At 47.4% G+C, this 21,922-nt stretch overlaps 1 protein-coding gene across 1 annotated transcript in view; it reads left to right on the forward strand.

Moving 5' to 3' along the window:
- Window positions 1–21,922, forward strand: part of DNAH9 (dynein axonemal heavy chain 9) — a 334,173-nt gene that overhangs the window by 134,788 nt on the left and 177,463 nt on the right. The window contains exons 32-36 of the mRNA XM_027047332.2: window positions 6,933–7,143; window positions 12,267–12,394; window positions 13,921–14,029; window positions 15,096–15,243; window positions 17,324–17,498. Of these exons, the coding sequence (XP_026903133.2) occupies window positions 6,933–7,143; window positions 12,267–12,394; window positions 13,921–14,029; window positions 15,096–15,243; window positions 17,324–17,498 (771 nt within the window). The remainder of the gene's footprint in view (window positions 1–6,932; window positions 7,144–12,266; window positions 12,395–13,920; window positions 14,030–15,095; window positions 15,244–17,323; window positions 17,499–21,922) is intronic.

The raw sequence follows: 21,922 nt of genomic DNA on the forward strand, positions 1-21,922 counted from the left end.
TGGTAGCGAAGGAGGGCAGGGGCAAGAAGAAGAACCGGCAACAGCCGAAGGGGGACCATTAAGTCTGTTTCCCTTATAATTTTGCCACCTGCTTCCCCACACTCTTCTCCCAGCTCTGCCTTCTAGTTCCAAATTCCCAAGAAGGCAGACCACATACAGCCAGGCATTTAACCTGCAGCCGGAAGGAAAAGTCTAAAGTAATCTAATAAACTCTTGGAGGGGGCGGCTATATCTGCTCTTGGGGTGTTGGTGCCCCAGTTTATGGCCTGTCTATTCCACTCGGGGCCCCTCAGCCTGAAGGCCAGTCACCTGCTTACTCACCTGCAAGGTCTATGGTCCACATGTACATACGTCCGTGAGCTCCCATCTCGGGAAGGCACCCCGAGCGTATCCACCTGCCCAGCCTCCTTGAAAATGCAGGGCAGCGATCTTCATTTAAACTTGAGGCTCACCGGATGCTGGAGAAAGCCAACAGCACGAGAGACAAAGGCAAGCTGACAGACACCCCCCCACACATGCACATGCTCACACCACACACACACACACACACACACACACACACACACACAGCAGCTGACTCCAGTGCAAGTAAGGAGGACAACATTTTGAAAGTTCTAATTAGTATCCTTGAAGGAAATTGGGAAAATGATACCCATAAAAATGGAATGAGATGCTGTAAAAATAAATAAATAAGTAAAAAGAACCATCAAAGAATTGTAAAGAGCTCTTTGAAATGCGTAATTGTATCATTGATAACACAAAATTCAGTAAGGGGATTGGAAGGGGAAGTCAAGGAAATACCCCAGGAAGAAATTACATATGGATGTGTGTAATTTTAAAAATGCATTTTTATATACATTTGTTTTTATTCAATATATATGTTTTTTTTAATTTTTAAAAAAATGGTTATTTATTTTTGAAGGAGAGAGAGACAGAGCATGAGCAGGGGAGGGGCAGAGAGAGGGCAAGACACAGAATCTGAAGCAGGCTCCAGGTTCCGAGCTGTCAGCACAGAGCCCGACGCGAAGCTCAAACTCACAGCCGTGAGATCATGACCTGAGCTGAAGTCAGATGCTTAACTGACTGAGCCACCCAGGCACCCCTCAATATATGTGTTTTATAAGGATAAGAGATACTTATGTCTTTGTTTATGTAGATATAATGTGTGTATAACAATACAATAGATAATGATGTACAAAGAGACCGAAAATGCAAGAGTCCGGATAACAGAGAAGATTGATCTAGGTTATGCAACGTGTGACCAATGGGAATTTTAGAAAGAACTTTCTAGAGCTGGAGAAACAGATGTTTGGTTTTGTTTGTATTTAAATTCCAGTTGAGGGGCACCTGGGTGGCTCAGTCAGGTGAGCATCCAACTTCGGCTCAGGTCATGATCTCACAGTGCGTGGGTTCGAGCCCCATGTCGGGCTCTGTGCTGACAGCTCGGAGCCTGGAGCCTGCTTCAGATTCTGTGCCTCCCTCTCTTTCTGCCCCTCCCCTGCTCATGCTCTGTCTCTGTCTCTCCAAAATAAATGTTAAAAAAAAAATGTTTTTAATTCCAGTTGACATACAGTGTAATATTAGTCTCAGGTATACAACAATATATTGATTCAGCAATTCCCATACATCACCCGATGCTCATCACTAACGTGCCCCCCTTAACCCCCATCCCTGATTTCACCCGTCCCCCGGCCACCTCCCCGCTGGTAGCCATCAGTATGTTCTCTATGGCTAAGAGTCTGTTTCTTGATTTGTCTCCTTTTATTCCCTTTACTCATTTGTGTCTCAAATTCCACATTTGAGTGAGATCATATGGTATTTGTCTTCCTCTGACTGACTTATTTCTTATTTCGCTTAGTGTTATGTTCTCTAGCTCCGTCCACATCACTGCGAATGGCAAGATTTCATTCTTTTTTAAGGCTGAGTAACATCCCATTGCATGTATATACCACATCTTTATCCATTTCCTCCGTCAGTGGACATTCGGGTTGCTTCCATATCTTGGCCATTGTAAATAATGCTGCTATAGACATCGGGGTTATGCACCCTTTTGAATGGTACTTGAAGACATACTATGGAAAACTGAGGGTGAAAAATAATAACGCCACGGGTTTCAAAACACCAAGAATCAGAAAAAGAAACCTTAGCATTATAGCTGTCAGCAGACCTAGAAAGCGATCCATCCAAATCAGGGCAGGAAGTTCACAGTCTCCAACAAAAGACCTCAAAATGGATACGCTCAAGCAAGAATAGATCATCACGATGAAAGTTCTTATGTAATTTTATTAAACTTCTAAGGCAAATGTCTTTTATTTTAACAAAGAAAAAGGAAAGCAATTAGAACACCAAGAGAAAAAAGTCACGGTCTGAAACTTTTCTGAATATTTATTTATTTATTTTGAGAGAGAAGAGGGGGAGAGAGAATTCTAAGCAGGCCCCATGCTGTCAGCACAGAGCCCAACACGGGGTCAAACCAGGAGATCATGACCTGAGCCAAAATCAAGAGTTGGATGCTTGAGTGACTGAGCCACCCAGGCATCCCCCAATTAAAAAAAAATTTTTTAATGTTTTATTTTTGACAGAGACGGCATGTGTGGGGGAGGAGCAGAGAGAGAGGGAGACAGAGAATCCAAAGCAGGCTCCAGGCTCTGAGATGTCAACACAGAGCCCAACACGGGGCTCAAACCCAGAAACTGTGAGATCATGACCTGAGCCGAAGTCAGACGCCCAGACGCCTAACTGACTGAGCCACCCAGGCGCCCCCCCAATTTTTTTTAAGTAAACAGAACCTGATATTGATCAACATATGGAGTGTAAGAAAAGAGTATCCATGGGTTAATGCTGAGAACATCATGTGTCAGGTCATGACACCAGGCTCATAGAGAACACAACACATTCCAGGCAACTACTTTCTTCTGCAATGAAAAATCTCTATGGCCATAAAAACACAAGTCATGATTGGTCTTCAACCCTTACAATCCCAGAAAATAGAGAAGGTCTAGATATATGGATAGAATGACATGTAACTATTATCAAACATAGCAATGTAAGGGTATAATGCGTCTGGCTGAAGATAGGAGAGAAAGGGAAGGACAGGGATACTGTCAAAAGCTGATAGATTCATAATAGTTGGAGAATAGAAATGACCCATCCATCGGTGATACACAGATAATCAAATTGTGACCCACCTACACAGCGGAATTTGATTCAATCATAAAGGAAGGAAGGGCTAGTATGCACCACGGCACAGATGAGCCTTGGAAACGTCATGAGTAAAAGAGGCCATCCACAAAATACCACATATTGTTCTAGATCTGTTTGTATGAAGTGCCCAGAATAGTCTATAGAGGCAGACTGTATATCAAGGGCTGCCAGAGCTGGGGTAGGAGTCAGAGGATAAGGAGGGGCTACTCATGGTATGGTTTTTCCTTTTGGAGTGAAGAAAATGTCTTAATGGTGGTGACAGTTGTACAGTCCCGTGAATATGCTCGAAAGCATCGAATTGTACACTTTAAAAGGGTGAGTTTTATGGTACTTGAATGCTATCTCAATAACACTGTAGAAGTGAGTAAAAAGAAGTCAATGGAACTAGAGAGTGATTTTAAGTCTTTCAGGATCAGGGAAGCAGTCAGAAGTTATTCATGGGAAAAAGAAATGATGTAGGAATAGAATACAGTCTCAGTTCGATAACCAGGGCTCCGTTTTCCCCTCCTTCATTTTTTTAATGCAATGCCCTCGGGCCAGTTTCATGCTTAAATCCTCCAAATGCTTTCTGTTGTACTTAGAATAAAATTCTGGGATGCCTGGGCGGCTTAGTTAAGTGTCCAACTTCGGCTCAGTTCGCGATCTCACGGTTCATGGGTTCGAGCCCCGTATGGGGCTCTGTGCTGACAGCTCGGAGCCGGGAGCCTGCTTCGGACTCTGTGTCTCCCTGTTTTTCTGCCCCTCCCCCTCTCATTCTCTCCCTCTGTCTTTCTCTCTCTCTCAAAAAAAAAAAAAAAAAAAGCTAAACAAAAAAAGAATACAATTCCAAGTCCCCGTTCCTGCACATCTGACCTCTGCTTACCACTCTTACCTTACACTCTTCCCCACCCCACCTTTCTTTTCTGTTCCTTGAGCCCTCCAGGCTCACAGCTGAAACCTGAGGGTTTTGTACTCACTGTCCCCCTACCTGGAACATCACCCAGAGATCTTCACGTGGCCGACTCTCTTGCCTCCATATAGTAGCTTTAGATGGCAGCTCCCACAGGCCCTTCCCTACACTCTCCTTATCTGGAAAGATGCTGCGTTAAGTCCCTGAAGGGCGTGAACGAGAGCCAGCATTGAGAATCCCCTTTTGGGTGCTTTTGGGCCCTGACTCAGAGTTCTAGCAGCAGCTGGGGACAGAGGAGAGAAAAATATGGATTCCGTGGAGAGCAAAACTCAGTATCTCAGTAAATCAGTCTGCCACAGTGGAAGCTAACCATCTTGCTCCCCAAACAGCCACTTGTCCGCTACCTTTATTTTTTTTTTATTTTTATTTTTATTTTTTTTAATTTTTTTTTAATTTAAAAAAAAATTTTTTTTTTCAACGTTTATTTTTGGGACAGAGAGAGAGAGAGCATGAACGGGGGAGGGGCAGAGAGAGAGGGAGACCAGAATCGGAAACAGGCTCCAGGCTCCGAGCCATCAGCCCAGAGCCTGACGCGGGGCTCGAACTCCCGGACCACGAGATCGTGACCTGGCTGAAGTCGGGTGCTTAACCGACTGCGCCACCCAGGCGCCCTCATCCGCTACCTTTATAGTGAGCTCAGTAGTGCCGCTCTCCTCCTGATCCCCCAGAACTCATTTTAACACCTGTATCACTTAATTGTTTTAAAATAGACAAATTATGGGCTCCTGGGTGGCTCAGTCCAATAAGCATCTGACTCTCCATTTCGGCTCAGGTCACGATCCCAGGGTTGTGGGACTGAGCCCCGCGTCAGGCTCCACACTGAGTGTAGAGGCTGCTTGAGATCCTCCCTCCCTCCCTCCCTGTCTCTCTCTTTTTCCTTCTCCCTCCCTCTTCCTCTCTCCCTCTTCCTGTCTCCTTCTGCACCTCTCCCCTGCTTGTGCTCTGTCTCTCTCAAATTAAAAAAAAAAAAAAAATTAGAGCAATTACTTTTTATCATTTTTGAAAAACGGGAAATAAACGTATGGGGAAAAATCTTTGTATTGTTCCACTGTTGTGTCAATATCCAGTACATTACCTCTTCGGTTCACTTAACTCAGCCATTAAGGATCTTATAGTGCAAAATATATTTGATCTAGAGGTGCCTGGGTGGCTCAGTCAGTTGAGCGTCCGACTTCAGTTCAGGTCATGATCTCACAGTTCATGAGATCGAGCCCCACATCAGGCTCCATGCTGATGGTGCAGAGCCTGCCTGGGATTCTCTCTCTCCCTCTTTCCCTGCCTCTCCCCTGCTCAATGTTCTCTCTGCCCTACCCCCTCTCAAAAATAAATAAAATTTTTTAAATAAAATACGCTTGATCTATATTAAAGTTTGAACGTCTTAGCCCAAGATGTATAAGACCTTTCACAATAGGGGCTGCCCAGCCCTTCCAACCATCCTTCCCATTTTCAGCAAATACTTGTTCAATGCTTGGTGTTTGCCAGATTCTCTGCTAGACACTGGAAATAAAAAGATAAATTCATGGGGTGCCTGGGTGGCTCAGTCAGTTAAGCATCTAACTTTGGCTTAGGTCATGATCTCATGGTTTGTGAGTTCAAGCCCCGCGTCGGGCTCTGTGCTGACAGCTCAGAGCCTGGAGCCTGCTTCAGATTCTGGGTCTCCCTCTCTCTGTGCCCCTCCCTGCTCGCTCTCTCTCTCCCCCCGCTCTCAAAAATAAACATTAAAAACTTTTTTAAAAAAAGATGAGAAATCCCTCCTAGCCTGCCTTCAATGGGCTTAGAATCTCACAGGGAGAGGAGTAACCACCGCGGCACTGATGAGTACTAGTATGTAGGTACCTACAGGCTGAGGGACGTCCAGGTCTGGGCAGAAGAAGCAGGAGAAAGGAGAAGGTCTGAATCAAAAGTACCCTGTCTTGAAAGGTGCAGACTCGGGAAAGAACATCGTTAAAGAATCCCAGTTGTCTCCCTGGAATGTGCGTGCTGGGGGGAGGGGAGATGGGCTGGAAGCTGACTTGGGCCCGTCTGCAAAAGGACCTTGTCAGCCAGGCTGAGGATTTGGGGTTTCCTCATCAAAGCTCTGGAGAGCCACTAAAGGGACAGAGTGATGGCAGTGATGTGATCAGATTTTCATCCCAGGGGATGTACCCCCACAACAGTGTGGAAAGGCCAGGCTGGAGGCAAGCCAGAACAAGAGCCTTAAGGGCTCCAGTGCCACCGTTGTCCCCAAGGGACTCCTTGACTCCAGGCTCATCAAAACATCTGGCCACCCACATTGTGCTCTGTCATACCACAAGCCTTTGTCTGTGCCCTTACCTCTGCTTGGAATATCCCCCCCACCCCCGCTATTCATCTTCTTGGCAAACCCACCCCTGGAGCCCAGTTCAAATCCCCCCTTCTCCTCTGTGCAGCCTTTCTTGTTCCCTCTATCTGTACAAAATCAACTGTTTCTTCCTATCTGTTCCCATGGCACTTCACAAATCCCCCGATCACGGCAAACCATTACGCTTCCCCGTTAGCCTGGAAGCTCACGGAGGGCAGGGACGTCCTCTCTGAATCTCCCTCTGCCTGCCCCGCTCTCCGGCACTTAGTTGGTGACTAATAATTATACGACTGAATGACGAACAAGTACGTTGCCCCCACACTTAGGACCCCTCGCTCGGATCCCTTCCTCTGTTGACATCGGGTCTCACCTTGGGGACCAGCCTGGCCCCACGGATGAGCGCTTGGGATGCAAGTGCAGAGGTTGGTCCCTTTGGCTGATGACATTGTGTCTCCCCAGGTGGCCCAGCTGGAGGAGCTCCTGGCAGTGCGGCACTCGGTGTTCATGGTGGGCAACGCTGGGGCCGGCAAGTCTCAGGTGCTCAAATCCTTGCACAAGACCCATCAGATCATGAAGCGTCGCCCCGTCTGGGTGGACCTCAACCCCAAAGCAGTCACAAACGATGAGCTCTTTGGTATCATCAATCCAGCTACCAGAGAATGGAAGGATGGTAAGACCATGGGTAGGCTTGAGTCTACATCCAGCGGCAAACTTCAGAGGGAAGGACGCTGGCCCGCTCTGTACGGAGTGGGAGAAGGAGGTGAAAAGAATCAGAGAAAGGAAGGCACTAATGTGGGCTCGGAGGGGAACCTCAGCCCTTGGGATAGTCTCTTTCCTTGGGGACCCTTCCAGCTGCTCCGTGAGAGAGGGCATCGAAAGAGGAGAGACGAGGCAGGCATTCTCAGCCAGGGTTCTGAGATTTTAGAGCACAAGTCAGAGTCCGCTCATTGCTTGGCAGGTGGAATGAATACGTGGGCGGGATGGGGAGGCCCGCAGCTCATTCCCCAAAATGCTGTAGCGTCTCACAGTGGGCACCTGTTCCTATCGGCACGGCCCCAGGAGTGATGGGGAGACATCACTACAAGAGACGCCATTCAACACCACCTCGGGCGGGACCCAGAACCACGATCCCTTCTCTAGCGATGCAAAGGGTCCCAAATCCCAGTTTGCTTAGTACTAAGCCCGGGGTCGCCTTCTAAGATTTAAGAGTCACTGGTAGATGCCGGAAGGAGGCACAGTCACTGGGAGAGAGCTGAAAAGAAAACTCTGAGCCCATAGGACCTCTTTGTAAAACCCACGTGGCTTCCAGAATGAGGACCTCTCAGCTCCCTCCTCCTGTCTCTGTGTCTGACTGCAACATGGTCTGGCTGCCTGGATTCCTCTCATTTAGGGCCCTCAGGGGCCTAGAACAAGGGGGTTTGATGGGCAACCTGTCCGATTTTTATTTCACTGACCCTTAATGAGGCCTAGCATTTTTTCCTCCTTACTGGCCTTAGTAATGGACTCTTGTGATTTGCTTTCCACTTAACGATGTTCTTCTCCGCTTGTACGCATTCTTTATACGTCAGAGGTATTACCCCTGTATCTGTTGGGTGCATTGCTAATGGTTTCTACCATTTGTCTACAGGCACTTCGTGACATATTTACCATCCACTTTTTATTTATTTATTTTTTTTTTTAAATTTTTTTTCAACGTTTATTTATTTTTGGGACAGAGAGAGACAGAGCATGAACAGGGGAGGGGCAGAGAGAGGGAGACATAGAATCGGAAACAGGCTCCAGGCTCCGAGCCATCAGCCCAGAGCCCGACGCGGGGCTCGAACTCACGGACCGCGAGATCGTGACCTGGCTGAAGCCGGACGCTTAACCGACTGCGCCACCCAGGCGCCCCACCATCCACTTTTTAAAAGACAAAATTTTGTCTGCCCATTCTCTTTAGCACCTGGGATTCCTTTTTGGTTTATCACGCTCTCTCATGCTCAGCAGTAGATACAGTATCATAAATGTGGTCCTAAACATTATTTTCCCATGAACATTTTTTTTTATCCATCTGGAATTTATTTTGGAGCTTGGTGTGAGGTAAGATAGAGAATCAACTTTATTTTCTTCCAAATGGATAATTGGAAGTGGCAGGACCACTCATTAAGCAAACCATCGTTTGTCCCCGAATGTAAATACCAGCCTGTTTTAAACGCCAGGATCCGATTCTGAGTTTTCTATTCTGTCCACTTGTTATTTATCTAATCCTGTACAAATTATGATTCTACTCCATTCACGGTCATTTTAATGTTTGTTTATTTTGAGAAACAGCGGGGGAGGGGCAGAGAAAGAAAGAGAATTTCAAGCAGGCTCCGTGCTGTCATCACAGAGCCCTATGTGGGGCTCAAACTCACAAACTGTGAGATCATGCCCTGAGCCGAAACCAAGAGTCGGACGCTTAACTGACTGAGCCACCCAGGCACCCTTGTTCATAATCATTTTATAACATTTTAATGTCTGATGACATAAGTCTCCTCAATATTCTCTTGTAACTTTCTTGGCTGGTCCCAGGCACTTAGTATTCCATATTAAATTTAAGCTCGCATAATAGATTTCAGACTTTAAGCTCTGTGGGAATTTTAATTAAAATTTTATTAAACATACAGTATTCATCAAATCTGGAGACGTTGGCAAGGGAGATTTATAATAATCATAAATCTGTATTCATGAAAAAAGAGCATCCATATAGATGGAAGGCAACATTTTAACATTTTCTAGGGAAGCTTGATAAAAATAGAAATGTGACAGATAACATTACTTTCTCTTGTTCAAAACTAGATAGATCCTGTAACAGAAAAATAAGCATACTCTGAGAGAAATTGAAAAAAATACGTCATCAAACTCAATATAACACCTAGTTTTAGAACATTGGCATCGTATAAGTAGAAAATATTCTGTTCTTGGTCGGTTCATGGGACACTTACAAAAATTTGAAGTTTAATTGGGTCCAGAAGAAACTGCAGTGAATTGAAAAGTATCTGTTTCCAAGCCACATTGTCTGATAATAATGCAATAGAAGTAGAAACAGCCAACAAGAAAGTGGCCAAAAATAATTGTGCTGCTTCCACATCAGGAGATGCTCACTTAACCCCTAGATGAAAGAAAAAAAAATACATGGGATCCCTTCTCAGAAGCAGTAAAAAGAACATACGGAAAACAACAGTGTCATGTCTGAAACCAACAGACAGGAGCTCTAGACTTTTATTTTTGAAGGTGGTCTAGAAATGAAGGAACGCAGTGTCTATCGTAAGAAATTATTCAGACTGATGGACTGAACCTGAAGAGAATGGGGAAGAAGAAACTTAATAAAGATACAGTCTGAAATTAATGGGAAGGAACAAAGAAATTATAGGATAAATAAAACATGCTTATGGATTCTTTGTAAAGACCAGAAGCCCGCTGTGAGCATGACTGACGGGAGGGAAAAGAGTGAAATGTAGCTGATTAAGAATTAGTAGCTGTAAGAGCAAATAAAGATTAAAGTGGAAGAGATCACTTAATTGTATGATGCATGTTAAGAAAACTAGGAGAAGAATGATCCTTCGGCAAATTATAATGTTAAGGCAGTTTACTCAACAGGAAACAGAAAACGAGTAAATGGGTGAAAAGGAAAAAAATTCCAAAATGATAAAAAAGGACACCTCTCAGTTCATTTTATAAAACCAGAATAACCTTGATATCAACCTTTATGTAGAACCAAAAACAGCCCAATTTCACTTACTAATATAGATTCAGGGGGCACCTGGGTGGCTTAGTTGGTTGAGCGTCCAACTCTTGATTTTGGCTGAGGTCATGATCCTAGCAGGGTCGTGGGATTGAGCCCTGTGTTGGGCTCCATGCTGAGCACGGAGCCTGCTTGAGATTCATTCTCTCTCTCTCTCTCTCTCTCTCTCTCTCTCTCTCTCTCTGCCCTGCCCTGCCCTGCCCTGCCCTGCCCCAACTCGCTCATTCGCTCTATCAATACAAACAGGCGCTAAAAATTCAGTAGCTGTTCCTAATTTTTTTTTAAATTTTTTTTAACATTTATTTATTTTTGAGACACAGAGAGACAGAGCATGGACGGGGGAGGGTCAGAGAGAGGGAGACACAGAATCTGAAACAGGCTCCAGGCTCTGAGCCGTCAGCACAGAGCCCGATGCGGGGCTCGAACTCACGGACCGCGAGAACATGACCTGAGCCGAAGTCGGCCGCTTAACCGACTGAGCCACCCAGGCGCCCCCCCCTAATTTAAGAACTCTAAGTAAAATAGGAATAGAAGGAAATCCCTTAAATATAATAAATCTAAATCTTTATCAATAAATCTTTATCTAAAGCCAAAAGAAGGGACAAAGGCATTCTGAATGATGAGGAACTAAAGCCATTTCCGTTAAAATCAGGGATAATACAGGGAGAACGATTACCAACCTTATTCAGCATGGGTTGGTGTGGGATTGTAGACAATGCAGTAAGACAAGAAAATGGAATAGGGGCGCCTGGGTGGCGCAGTCGGTTAAGCGTCCGACTTCAGTCAGGTCACGATCTCGCGGTCCGTGAGTTCGAGCCCCGCGTTGGGCTCTGGGCTGATGGCTCGGAGCCTGGAGCCTGTTTCAGATTCTGTGTCTCCCTCTCTCTCTGCCCCTCCCCCGTTCATGCTCTGTCTCTCTCTGTCCCAAAAATAAATAAAAAACGTTGAAAAAAAATTTTTTTTAAAAGAAAATGGAAAAGATAGTATAACTTAGAGGAAAGGAAAAAAATAATTATCTTGCTGATTATACAACTTTGTACCTAGAAAATTCAGGAGACATTGTGAAAAAAAAGAACCACTAAAATTAATATGAAAATTTACTAAAGGGATGCCTGGGTGGCTCAGTCAGTTAAGCATCCGACTTCGGCTCAGGTCATGATCTCACAGTCTGTGGGTTCGAGCCCAGCATCGGGCTGTGTGCTGATGGCTCAGAGCCTGGCGCCTGCTTTGGATTCTGTGTCTCCCTCTCTCTCTCTGCCCCTCCCCTGCATATGCTCTGTCTGTCTGTCTGTCTGTCTCTCTCTCTCTCTCTCTCTCTCAAAAAATAAAAAATAAATAAAAAATAAAATTTACTGAAGGTAACTAAGCATACAATAAATACATAGAATTCGATAGCTTTTCTCTGTGCTGGCTGAAAAGGGCAATACAGAAAAAAAAATGCCATTCACAATAGCAATAAAACTATGAATTATTTAGGAATACATTTAGCCAAAGAGGTGCATCGAATGAAAATACTGTAAAACTTTATGAAGGAACACGAAGAAACGTTGGAAGAAATGAAAAACACATACCACGTTATTGGTTAGGAAAGCTTAATATCACGAAAATAGATTCTTTACAAATTAAGAGATAAATTTTGTGTGATGCCAGTTAGATTCCCATTGGCCCTTCTCTCAAAGCCTGGGCTGTAATCACAAAGGATGAAACCTTACCTAAAAAGCTTTAAGGTAATTCTGTCATGTCCCAGTTGCCTATTGAAGTGATTCTTAGGGCCCCTCGTCACCCAAGCCAGACCATCAGATTTTGTTTTCATTTTGCTCTTGTTCTTAAAAGTCAGACAGAAGCACAGAGAAAGGAGCGTCTTAGCACTCACTATCAGATTTTCCATAGATCAAAATCCAAATCCAGTCCTGACCTGTCTCTTCCATTTACACCTTCTTCTGGGTGTTATAGCCAAGAGGGAAAGTCTGTCTGATGAGAAATAGGACAGATGATGAGGTGGATGGTAAGCTGTCCGTACTTCCTTTCAGGACTCTTCTCTTCCATCATGCGGGAGCTTGCCAACATCTCCCACGATGGGCCCAAGTGGATCTTACTGGATGGCGACATAGATCCAATGTGGATTGAGTCTCTGAACACCGTCATGGATGATAACAAGGTATCACAGGCGTCAGGAAATGCCCAGGCCATCCCTGATCATCCAGGAAACCAGTCCCCCCCGGGCCCGTTTGGAAATCTCGATCCCCCACAAGGGCTGGCCCCGAGTAAGGAATTGCTACAGGCGTTGTTTTTTTTTTTTTTTCTTTAATTTTCCCCAGGTTTACTGAGATCTAATCAACATAGAACATTGTGTAAGTTTAAAGTGTGCAAGGTGCTGATTTGAAATATGTGTATATTGTAAAAATGATGGCCGCCATAAGGTTAGTCAACGGCTTTATCACATAACTACCGGACGTATGCGTACTCACATGCTCACTGCGTTTTTAGCATTGTTGGAACCGTCTTCACGATCTTCTGCATGTAGGTTAATTTAAAACTCAGAGCTGGAAGGAATCGGAAGTCATCTATTCGAATCTTCTTTCTTAAGTTTTTCCTCTCTCGTAAATACGGACACTGAAGGTCAGAAACATTCCGAGCCTGTCGGGCATCCTCCATGGTGGGAAACCTTGATCCGTGGAGAGTATGTTTTATTTTTCATAAACCAGGAAATCTCGTACCAATAAAGTGGTGGCTCCAGAATTTGTTCAGAAGGTACATTAGGGTTGGAAGCGTTGGGATGGTTTCAACGTTTGTAGAACCATTAAACGTGCGCTCGCCCGAAAGAACTACTTTACTTATTTTTTATTGTAGTGCAGTTGACACACGATGTTACGTGAGTTTCAGGTGCATGACATGGTGGCTGGACAACCCTCTCCGTTAGAGACAACACTACCACCATACGATGCTATCGCAGTGGCGTTAGCTATATTCCCTGCGCTGTGCCTCTCATCCTGTGACTTACCTGTTCCATAGCTGAAAGCCTGTATCTCTCTCCCCTTCACCCCCTTTGCCCACCCTTCACCCCCCTTCACTAGAGGGACTACTTTAAAAGAAATGGCAATTTCAAAGAAGCCTAAGCTCTTCTCTTTTCTTTTCATTTTTTAAAATTTTATTTATATATTTTGAGAGAGAGACCACATGATCTGGAGAGGGGCAGAGAGAGAGAGAGAGAGAGAGAGAGAGAGAGAATCCCAAGCAGGCTCCACGCTCTCAGCTCAGAGCCCGATTTGGGGCTCAAACCCACAAAACTGAGAGATCATGACTTGAACTGAAACCAAGAGTGAGACGCTCAACCAACTGAGCCACCCAGGAGCCCCTGAACTCTTTTCTTTTAATAACCTTGTTATTCCATATGGTCTAGCTCATTCAAATCATTGACATCCATTTAAACTTTTTAGAGAGCTGATTTTTTTTTTTTTTTGGATGCATTTACACAAGGATGGAGGTCACAGGGGGGCAATAGGAAAAGGGAGAGGATTCTTGTAGAAAATTTAGAAAATACTTACCATAAAGAGGAAAATAATCATCCTTAATCCCTACCAGGAATACTCAGCCAAATCCAGAGACCCCCACCCCACCCCCCGACCCCAGCTGGTCACGTGTCCTCACTCCTTCCTACCTTGGCGTGTCCCTCCCTGTTGCCAGGTGCTGACCCTGGCAAGCAACGAGAGGATCCCCCTGAGTCCCACAATGAGGCTGCTGTTTGAGATCAGCCACCTGCGCACGGCCACCCCAGCAACGGTCTCCAGAGCAGGTATCCCCCGGGAAACGAGAAAACCTGCAGAGCCGCGCCCTTGAACACAGGTGCCTCTGGCATCACGTGTGATGTGGCTGTCTCCCAAGGAAGGTCCGAGCGGGAGCCGCCCGTGCATCATGGGAAACTCTGGCCTGATTCCCAGCCCAAATCTGTGTCCACGAGGGTGGCCAGGCGCTCCCAGGCCGGGGCCATGGGATTTTCTTCATTCAGAGATGGGAAGGAAAGGGTCCCTGAGCTGGACAGCTGTCCTCTGCACAGAAGTGCCTGGAACGAGGCTCCTTGTAGGCCAGTTCTAGCCTCCACGGCAGTGGTGACAACCCAGCATCGAAGTTCTCACTACCTCCTGGTGAGAAATGACAACTTCATACCTTAACTTAACCTCTGGCTCCACGGCCAAACTGATGGGCACAGACTGGGGCACAGGAGAGCGGATTTGACGTCTACCGTAACACCACAGTTCCTTCCAGGAACACATGCTGAGGCTGTGAACGTGGGCAGGAGAATAGTCTCTCTCTGTATATATTCATGTCCTAGGGCCGCTGTTATAAGTCACCATGAACCCGATGGCTTCTAAGACAACAGACACTGATTCCCTCCCTAGGGGAGAACCTGCCTTGCTTCTTCCCGCTCAGGCTGGCGGCCCCATGACTCCAACCCCCACCTCCATATCCACGCGGCCTTCTCCTCTGTGTGTGTCTTGTCTCTTCTGTCTCTTATAGGGACACTTATCAGTGTCCCACGCACATAATCTAAGATGATCCCGTCAGGAGATCCCTAATCACATGTGCAAAGGAAGGCCCTTTTGCTGAATAAGGTCACGTCCACAGGCTCCGGTTTCCTCCTGAGCCTGGACTTGGCCCTGTCATCCTTGCCAACACTGCTTTCTCTCAGTTCTTCTCAGGCCATCGGGTAGCAATCCTATTTACCCTCTCAGACCTCGGCCAGGCCTCTGTTTCTTTGAAGTCCAGTCCTCTGTACGTTTTCTACACAGAGAAAGGAACTCCGTGGGCTGAGGAATATAGTGGCATTTATGGAAACTTAACCAAATTCTTGACGTTCCCAGGAATCCTGTACATCAATCCCACGGACCTGGGCTGGAACCCTCCCGTGAGTAGCTGGATTGACAAGAGGGAAGTCCAGACAGAGAGAGCCAACCTCACCATCCTGTTTGACAAGTACCTCCCAACCTGCTTAGACACACTCAGAACCAGGTAGGCCGGGAAACACGGAAGGTGACAATTTATTTATTTTTTTATTTTTTTTAATGTTTGTTTAATGTTTTTTCTCGCCTCCAGCGAGAATATTACACGTGTCCGCAGAGTGGGGGGGGGGGGGGTCCGAGGTTTGCAACCCGCTTTCTTGCCAGTGGACGCGTCCTTCTGGGTGTCAGGCACCCGGCCTCGTAGTTGAGCCCAGCCCAGCCATCCGAGGTCGGTGCCGGGGAGGCGACGTGACTCAGGGACCCGTCATTCCCGAACATTCAACAAGTCAACAAACGCCAGGACTGCGTTTCCGGGAAATGAGGCCGCTGCTCAGAACGACCCCTGACTCTGTGGTTCACTGGCCTGTGGTGCCCCGGGGTGGAGCAGAGCTGGCCGGCGTGGGGGCCGAGGTGGAAGGGACCCCCGCGCCCCCTGTCCTGCCGCGTGCCCCGCCCCTTGCCCGATACAACCTGTCTCTAAGAGTTAGGCCATTTCCCTCTCTGGACAATTAGAAGAAGAGATGCTAAACTCTGTGTGTGTGTGTGTGTGTGTGTGTGTGTGTGTGTGTGTGTATGAGTGTGTGCACAAGTGTGCGAGCGTACAAGCATGTGTACAAGCCTCTTCACCAAGCTGTGAGGATGCTGAGTGTATTCTGTGCATCCAGAGGCCGCTCACCCGGTCTCCTAACTCTGTGGCCGTCGAGGAAGAAACGCGGCCACGGCTTGGGTGCTGATTAACGTTGGCCCCGATACCACCAGGCTGTGGGGCGTGTGCACGATAGTCTTCACGTTGAACAAGCGGGCCGCACAAGGGATGATGATACAGCAGCTTTTGTGTCCCGCCTCACCTTCAGAGCCGTTTTGTGCGGCTGGTTCTGCTCCCGCCCCCCCTGGAGGGAATCTGGGGCCACATTCGTGACTTTTCTGGTCATTCTGCAAGAAGGCATGTTGTTGCTTCCGGTCACGAACATGTAAAAACTTTAAAAACCAAACTCCATTTACGAGGAAGGCTTCTCCTCTCCCCACCTCCACCCCCACCCCGCTCAGGCCCGCTTCCTGCCGTCCACCTGCAGTGGCGAGGGTGGGGGAGTCCCCGACAGCTTCTCTCCTTACTCCTCTGGTCCCCGCCCCCCACCCATCACCAGCTGTAGCTTCTGACCCCTCAGATCGAAAGGGGACAGAGGAGAGCAAGGGCAGGAAGGGTCTTAACGGCTGGTACTGGCATGGCCTCGTTACCCTAAACGTGGCACATTTGAAATCAGACTCTTGGGGCGCCTGCGTGGCTCAGTCGGTTGAGCGGCCGGCTTCGGGGTTTGTGAGTTTGAGCCCTGCGTCGGGCTCTCTACAGTCAGCACGGAGCCTGCTTCGAATCCACTGTCCCCAGCTCTCTGCCTCTCCCCTGCTTGTTCTCTCTCTCTCTCTCTCTCTCACACACACACACACACACACACAATAAATCTATAAACTTGAATCAGTAAAACCAAAACAAAACAAAACAAATTTTTAAGTACAAAAACTAGGCCACAGAAGAGTGAGGCGTATTTTCAGAAGACGAGCTCCGTCAAGTAAGCCATGATTGTATCTACAATAAGCAGCTGTCTGGGCCCACTCTGCCTCCCCGCCCGTAAGACTCGGGTTCCCGAGGAAATGTCTTCAGTGTGTGTGTTTGATTTGAGGGAACTTCTCTGAGCCAAAGGCAGGGAAGGACCAGCCTCAGCACTGCACTGACTCTGGGAGGGCTTTTGACACTCGGGGAAACCAGAATGGTTCCTTGTTCCGTCGCAGTGGCCTGCACTCCCTGAGGACTGAGGGGGGCGGTCACTGTTCAGAGAAGGGAAGAGCAGCGGGGGAGGGTATCGGAGGGAAGGGTGATGAGAAGGTACCTTCTCGGAGCACCGCGGGCCCCTTCTTGGTTGAGACAGCTGACCCAAAAGTAGCAGTGAGAATAAAGGCTTCGGTAGCACCTCATAATCCCAGGGATCCTGACGGGTCACGAGTGCCCCCAAAGCAAGTGGGTGCCGAGGCTGTCCAGCAAGCCTCTAGGAGAGAAGCCCGGATGTCAAAGAGCATCTCTGGGTCTGTCCCTGCAGATTCAAGAAGACGATTCCAATCCCAGAGCAGAGCATGGTTCAGATGCTGTGCTACCTTCTCGAGTGTCTCCTGACCACAGAGGACATCCCTGCAGACTGCCCCAAGGAAACCTACGAGCTCTATTTCGTGTTTGCCGCCATCTGGGCTTTCGGCGGAGCAATGGCCCAAGATCAGGTAAGAGGAGATGCCGGGCTTGACGCCCACGTGCAAGTCCGCCGTCGCCAAAACCAGCGTTCCAGCAAAGATGCGGAAAACAGGACCGCGGAATGTCAGAATCAATCTGAAAGCATCAGGCTATTTTGTTATCTATCCGTCGCTCTGCCAGAGACGTCGGCCCCCACAGAAGGGCCCCTTGGAGCGAGACACATGAGATCGGGCTAGGTTTTGAGCTCTTGCCTTTTGGGTTGGTGGTGCATCCGATGTCGTGGAGAGCCGTGGTGTTTTGGAACAACTGGCGGTATAGGTATGCTACTTTGCAAGGGGATGTGTTTTATAGACGGAACGATGCTGTGCTGTAGAGGCTTGAGAGGGAGGAATCCCTTTAGCGTTCCAGGACAAGCACGTACAACTCCGTCCCCGGCCAGAGTGTTAGCCAGCGCTGTCCACAGAAGCTTGGACCAAAGGTTAATTGACATCTAGGGGTAGGAAACCAAATCAGTATTTATCTCATGGTTCTGGCTCCCTGTAGCCTCATGTTTAGGGGAAGGGATGTTGGCTTGGGGTATCTTGGCATCCTATTCTTTTTAAAAAGAAAAAATTAAGTGTTTTTTTATTTTTGAGAGACAGAGTGCAAGCAGGGAAGGGGCAGAAAGAGAGGAAGACACAAAATCCCAAGCAGGCTCCAGGCTCCGAGCTGTCAGCACAGAGCCCGACGCGGGGCTCGAACCCACAAACTGTGACACCATGACCTGAGCCGAGGTCAGTTGCTTAACCGACTGAGCCACCCAGGCGCCCCAGTGGCGTCCTACTCTTTAACCCTTCCTATATCCCCAGACATTTTGTTGGCTTAGTTTCTTCCAAATGAAAAGTTCTCTATCTAGAAACCTCACTTCCAAGGTTGGGCAACCCAGTCCTTTACAGCCGACTCTAGGAATCAGGCAGGGTCATATAGGGGCTTCTGACACGGACTCTGCTTTCGAATTGTAACTTTGCCACTTGATACTGGGGGGCTTTGGACAAATGGCTTCACCTCTCTCTACCTTGCTGCTCACGTGTGTACAGAGGCAGGGGTGAGGACAGCGGTGCACAGCATCTAGGGTGGTCATGAGGAGTCAAGGAAAGGATACTGTTCTGATCGTCCGACACAGATATGTGCAGAGCTCTTTGGGTTACATCGTGCTGGCACACATTATGTGCTTATTATTCATATTCTCGCACCGTGAATATTCAGTTTCATAGCAAGTGTTTGGTGCCCCCCTCACAGCAAGGGGTCAAACAGACCCACGGTGGGTGGAGAGTTATGATTTACTCTTTCCAGTCTGGATTGATGTGGGGCTCTTCCGAGGAGAGAGGTAAAAAGCGTCAGTCTCCCAGGGCAAAGCCATGTTCTAGAATCCAAAATGGCGGCGAGCTGGGAGAATTTGCAATGAATTTATTTTTTAAATGCTTATTTATTTATTTCAAAGGGGGGAAAGGCAGAAAGAGAGGGAGAGAGAGAGAGAGAGAGAGAGAGAGAGAATCCCAAGCAGGCTCGATGCTGTCAGCACAGAGCCCGACGTGGGGCTCGATCTCACGAACCATGAGATCATGACCTGAGCCGAGACCAGGAGTCGGACGCTTAACCGACTGAGCCACCCAGGCGCCCCAACAATTAATTTAGAACTAACAACTAGTTTCTCTTCCGTTTTCACAGACCCTGGCTGCTAGCATCCACCCTACCTCCCTCGGCTCCCTAGCATGCTCTTTTGTGGTCCACATTCAGAAAACAGCTCTCCCAAGCTCCTGGGACGTGGGCCTTTCTCCCTCCCCTCTCCAGATCCTGGTGGGAAAGGGGGAATTCCCCAGGGCAGGACAATGCCTGAAACTGGGAATTGGGCGTCTGAGAATCTCACACTGCCTCCTGCAGTCCTCGGAGCTTCTCCGTGGACTGCTTCTTGGAGGCAAGGACTCCGGCAGGATGGGTGAGACCTCACCAAGTCCAGAGATCCAGAAGGCGTAGGTCACTTCTTTCCATCAAATGCACACCCTGACCTTTCAGCTTTTGAAATGTCAGACAGCAACCACTGTCGGGCTTCTCCCCCGTTTCAGTGCTTAGTAGGCAGTGCCGGGGGGGTGGGGAGGGCAGTCAGGATGAAGACTCCTGGTCAATTTTTCTGTGTCCGAATACATTTTCAATCCACTCAACTCTTTTTAAAAAGCCCAGGAGAAAGCGTCCTCCCAGGTGTCCCGGAGCACTTGGAACTGTAGGTGGCCATGCTCGCACATGGGGAAAGGACACAGGAGAAAGCTTTTAGCAGCAGGGAATGCCCAAGACCCCTACCCAACCTGCATTCAAGCCAAACACCAAAAATAGCGCTGTAAATAGCAAGATAGGAAGTTGGCCAAAGAATTCACGTCAGGAACACCAGTGGTGCTTAATGTTTGAAAAGCTGTCATTAAAGCAAAGCGCGAATTCAGCACGCAGCCCATACCTGAGTGCCAGCTGCAAAAGCAAAAGAACTTGGTGCTAAAGGAGGTTCTCCCTAAAGGACTTTGCAGGGGATCATGGGTAGTGGCCTCTCAGAAGCAAATGACCTCTTGGAGAGCACGTGCTCTGGAGACCGGAAGCCTGGGTTGGGCACCCTGTGCTTTGGAAGTGGAGCCTTCTGAGTTGTGGTCTTTTCATATGTAAAATAGGAGTAATTTGCCCTCGCCAGGCTTCCTGGGAGCGCAGCAAGGATCAGATGAGGTGATGTTACAGCCCAAGGTCTTCTATGGTGTACGGGTGCACCTTAGTGTCCTCAAGCTCAGAGGACAGAAAGGGAGGGGGGACCACAGGACTGTCCAGATCCAAAGGCGATGGGGATTTCTGAAGGTCACGACCTCTTCCTTAAGGTCACTGCTGCAGAGACACCCAGAGAGCTGAACTGAGAAAGAGCTGTTGGATGGCTCAGCAGAGGTGACCTTGTGTTTAGCATCCAATTATGGTGGAGGTGAGGCCAAGTGCTGGGTTACAGGGATGAGGCGATGTTGGTGTGGCCCAGCCCACGGCGTGGCCGTTAACTGGCCACGGAGCTCCAAGTGGCCTTGGTGGTGGAAGGAGAAGACGCACCCAACCTGTTTTCTTTTCTTTTTTTCCTTATTAGAGTGAATTTTATTTTATTTTTTTTTATTTCAGATTTTTTATTTTTTTCTCTATTTTTTTAAATATATGAAATTTATTGTCAAATTGGTTTCCATACAACAGCCAGTGCTCATCCCAACAGGTGCCCTCCTCAATGCCCATCACCCACCGTCCCCTCCCTCCCACCCCCCATCAACCCTCAGTTTGTTCTCAGTTTTTAAGAGTCTCTTATACTTTGGCTCTCTCCCACTCTAACCTCTTTTTTTTTCCCTTCCCCTCCCCCATGGGTTTCTCTTAAGTTTCTCAGGATCCACGTAAGAGTGAAAACATGGTATCTGTCTGTCTCTGTATGGCTTATTTCACTTAGCATCACACTCTCCAGTTCCATCCACGTTGCTACAAAGGGCCACATTTCATTCTTTCTCATTGCCACATAGTATTCCATTGTGTATATAAACCATAATTTCTTTATCCATTCATCAGTTGATGGACATTTAGGCTCTTTCCATAATTTGGCTATTGTTGAAAGCACTGCTATAAACATTGGGGTACAAGTGCCCCTATACATCAGCATCCTGTATCCCGTGGGTAAATTCCTAGCAGTGCTACTGCTGGGTCATAGGGTAGGTCTATTTTTAATTTTTTGAGGAACCTCCACACTGTTTTCCAGAGCAGCTGCACCAGTTTGCATTCCCACCAACAGTGCAAGAGGGTTCCCGTTTCTCCACATCCTCGCCAGCATCTATAGTCTCCTGATTTGTTCATTTTGGCCACTCTGACCAGCATGAGGTGATATCTGAGTGTGGTTTTGATTTGTATTTCCCTGATGAGGAGCGATGTTGAGCATCTGCTCATGTGCCTGTTGGCCATCTGGATGTCTTCTTTAGAGAAGCGTCTATTCATGTTTTCTGCCCATTTCGTCATCGGATTATTTGTTTTTCGGGTGTGAAGCTTGGTGAGCTCTTTATAGATTTTGGATACTAGCCCTTTGTCCAATATGTCATTTGCAAATACCTTTTCCCATTCCGTCGGTTGCCTTTTAGTTTTGTTGATTGTTTCCTTTGCAGTGCAGAAGTTTTTATCTTCATGAGGTTCCAACAGTTCATTTTTGCTTTTAATTCCCTTGCCTTTGGGCATGTGTCAAGTAAGAAATTGCTGCGGCTGAGGTCAGAGAGGTCTTTTCCTGTTTTCTCCTCTAGGGTTTTGATGGTTTCCTGTCTCACATTCAGGTCCTTTATCCATTTTCGGTTTATTTTTGTGAATGGTGTGAGAAAGTGGTCTAGTTTCAACCTTCTGCATGTTGCTGTCCAGTTCTGCCAGCACCATTTGTTAAAGA

Source organism: Acinonyx jubatus, chromosome E1 (assembly GCF_027475565.1).
Source record: "Acinonyx jubatus isolate Ajub_Pintada_27869175 chromosome E1, VMU_Ajub_asm_v1.0, whole genome shotgun sequence".
NCBI classification, from domain to species: domain Eukaryota; kingdom Metazoa; phylum Chordata; class Mammalia; order Carnivora; family Felidae; genus Acinonyx; species Acinonyx jubatus.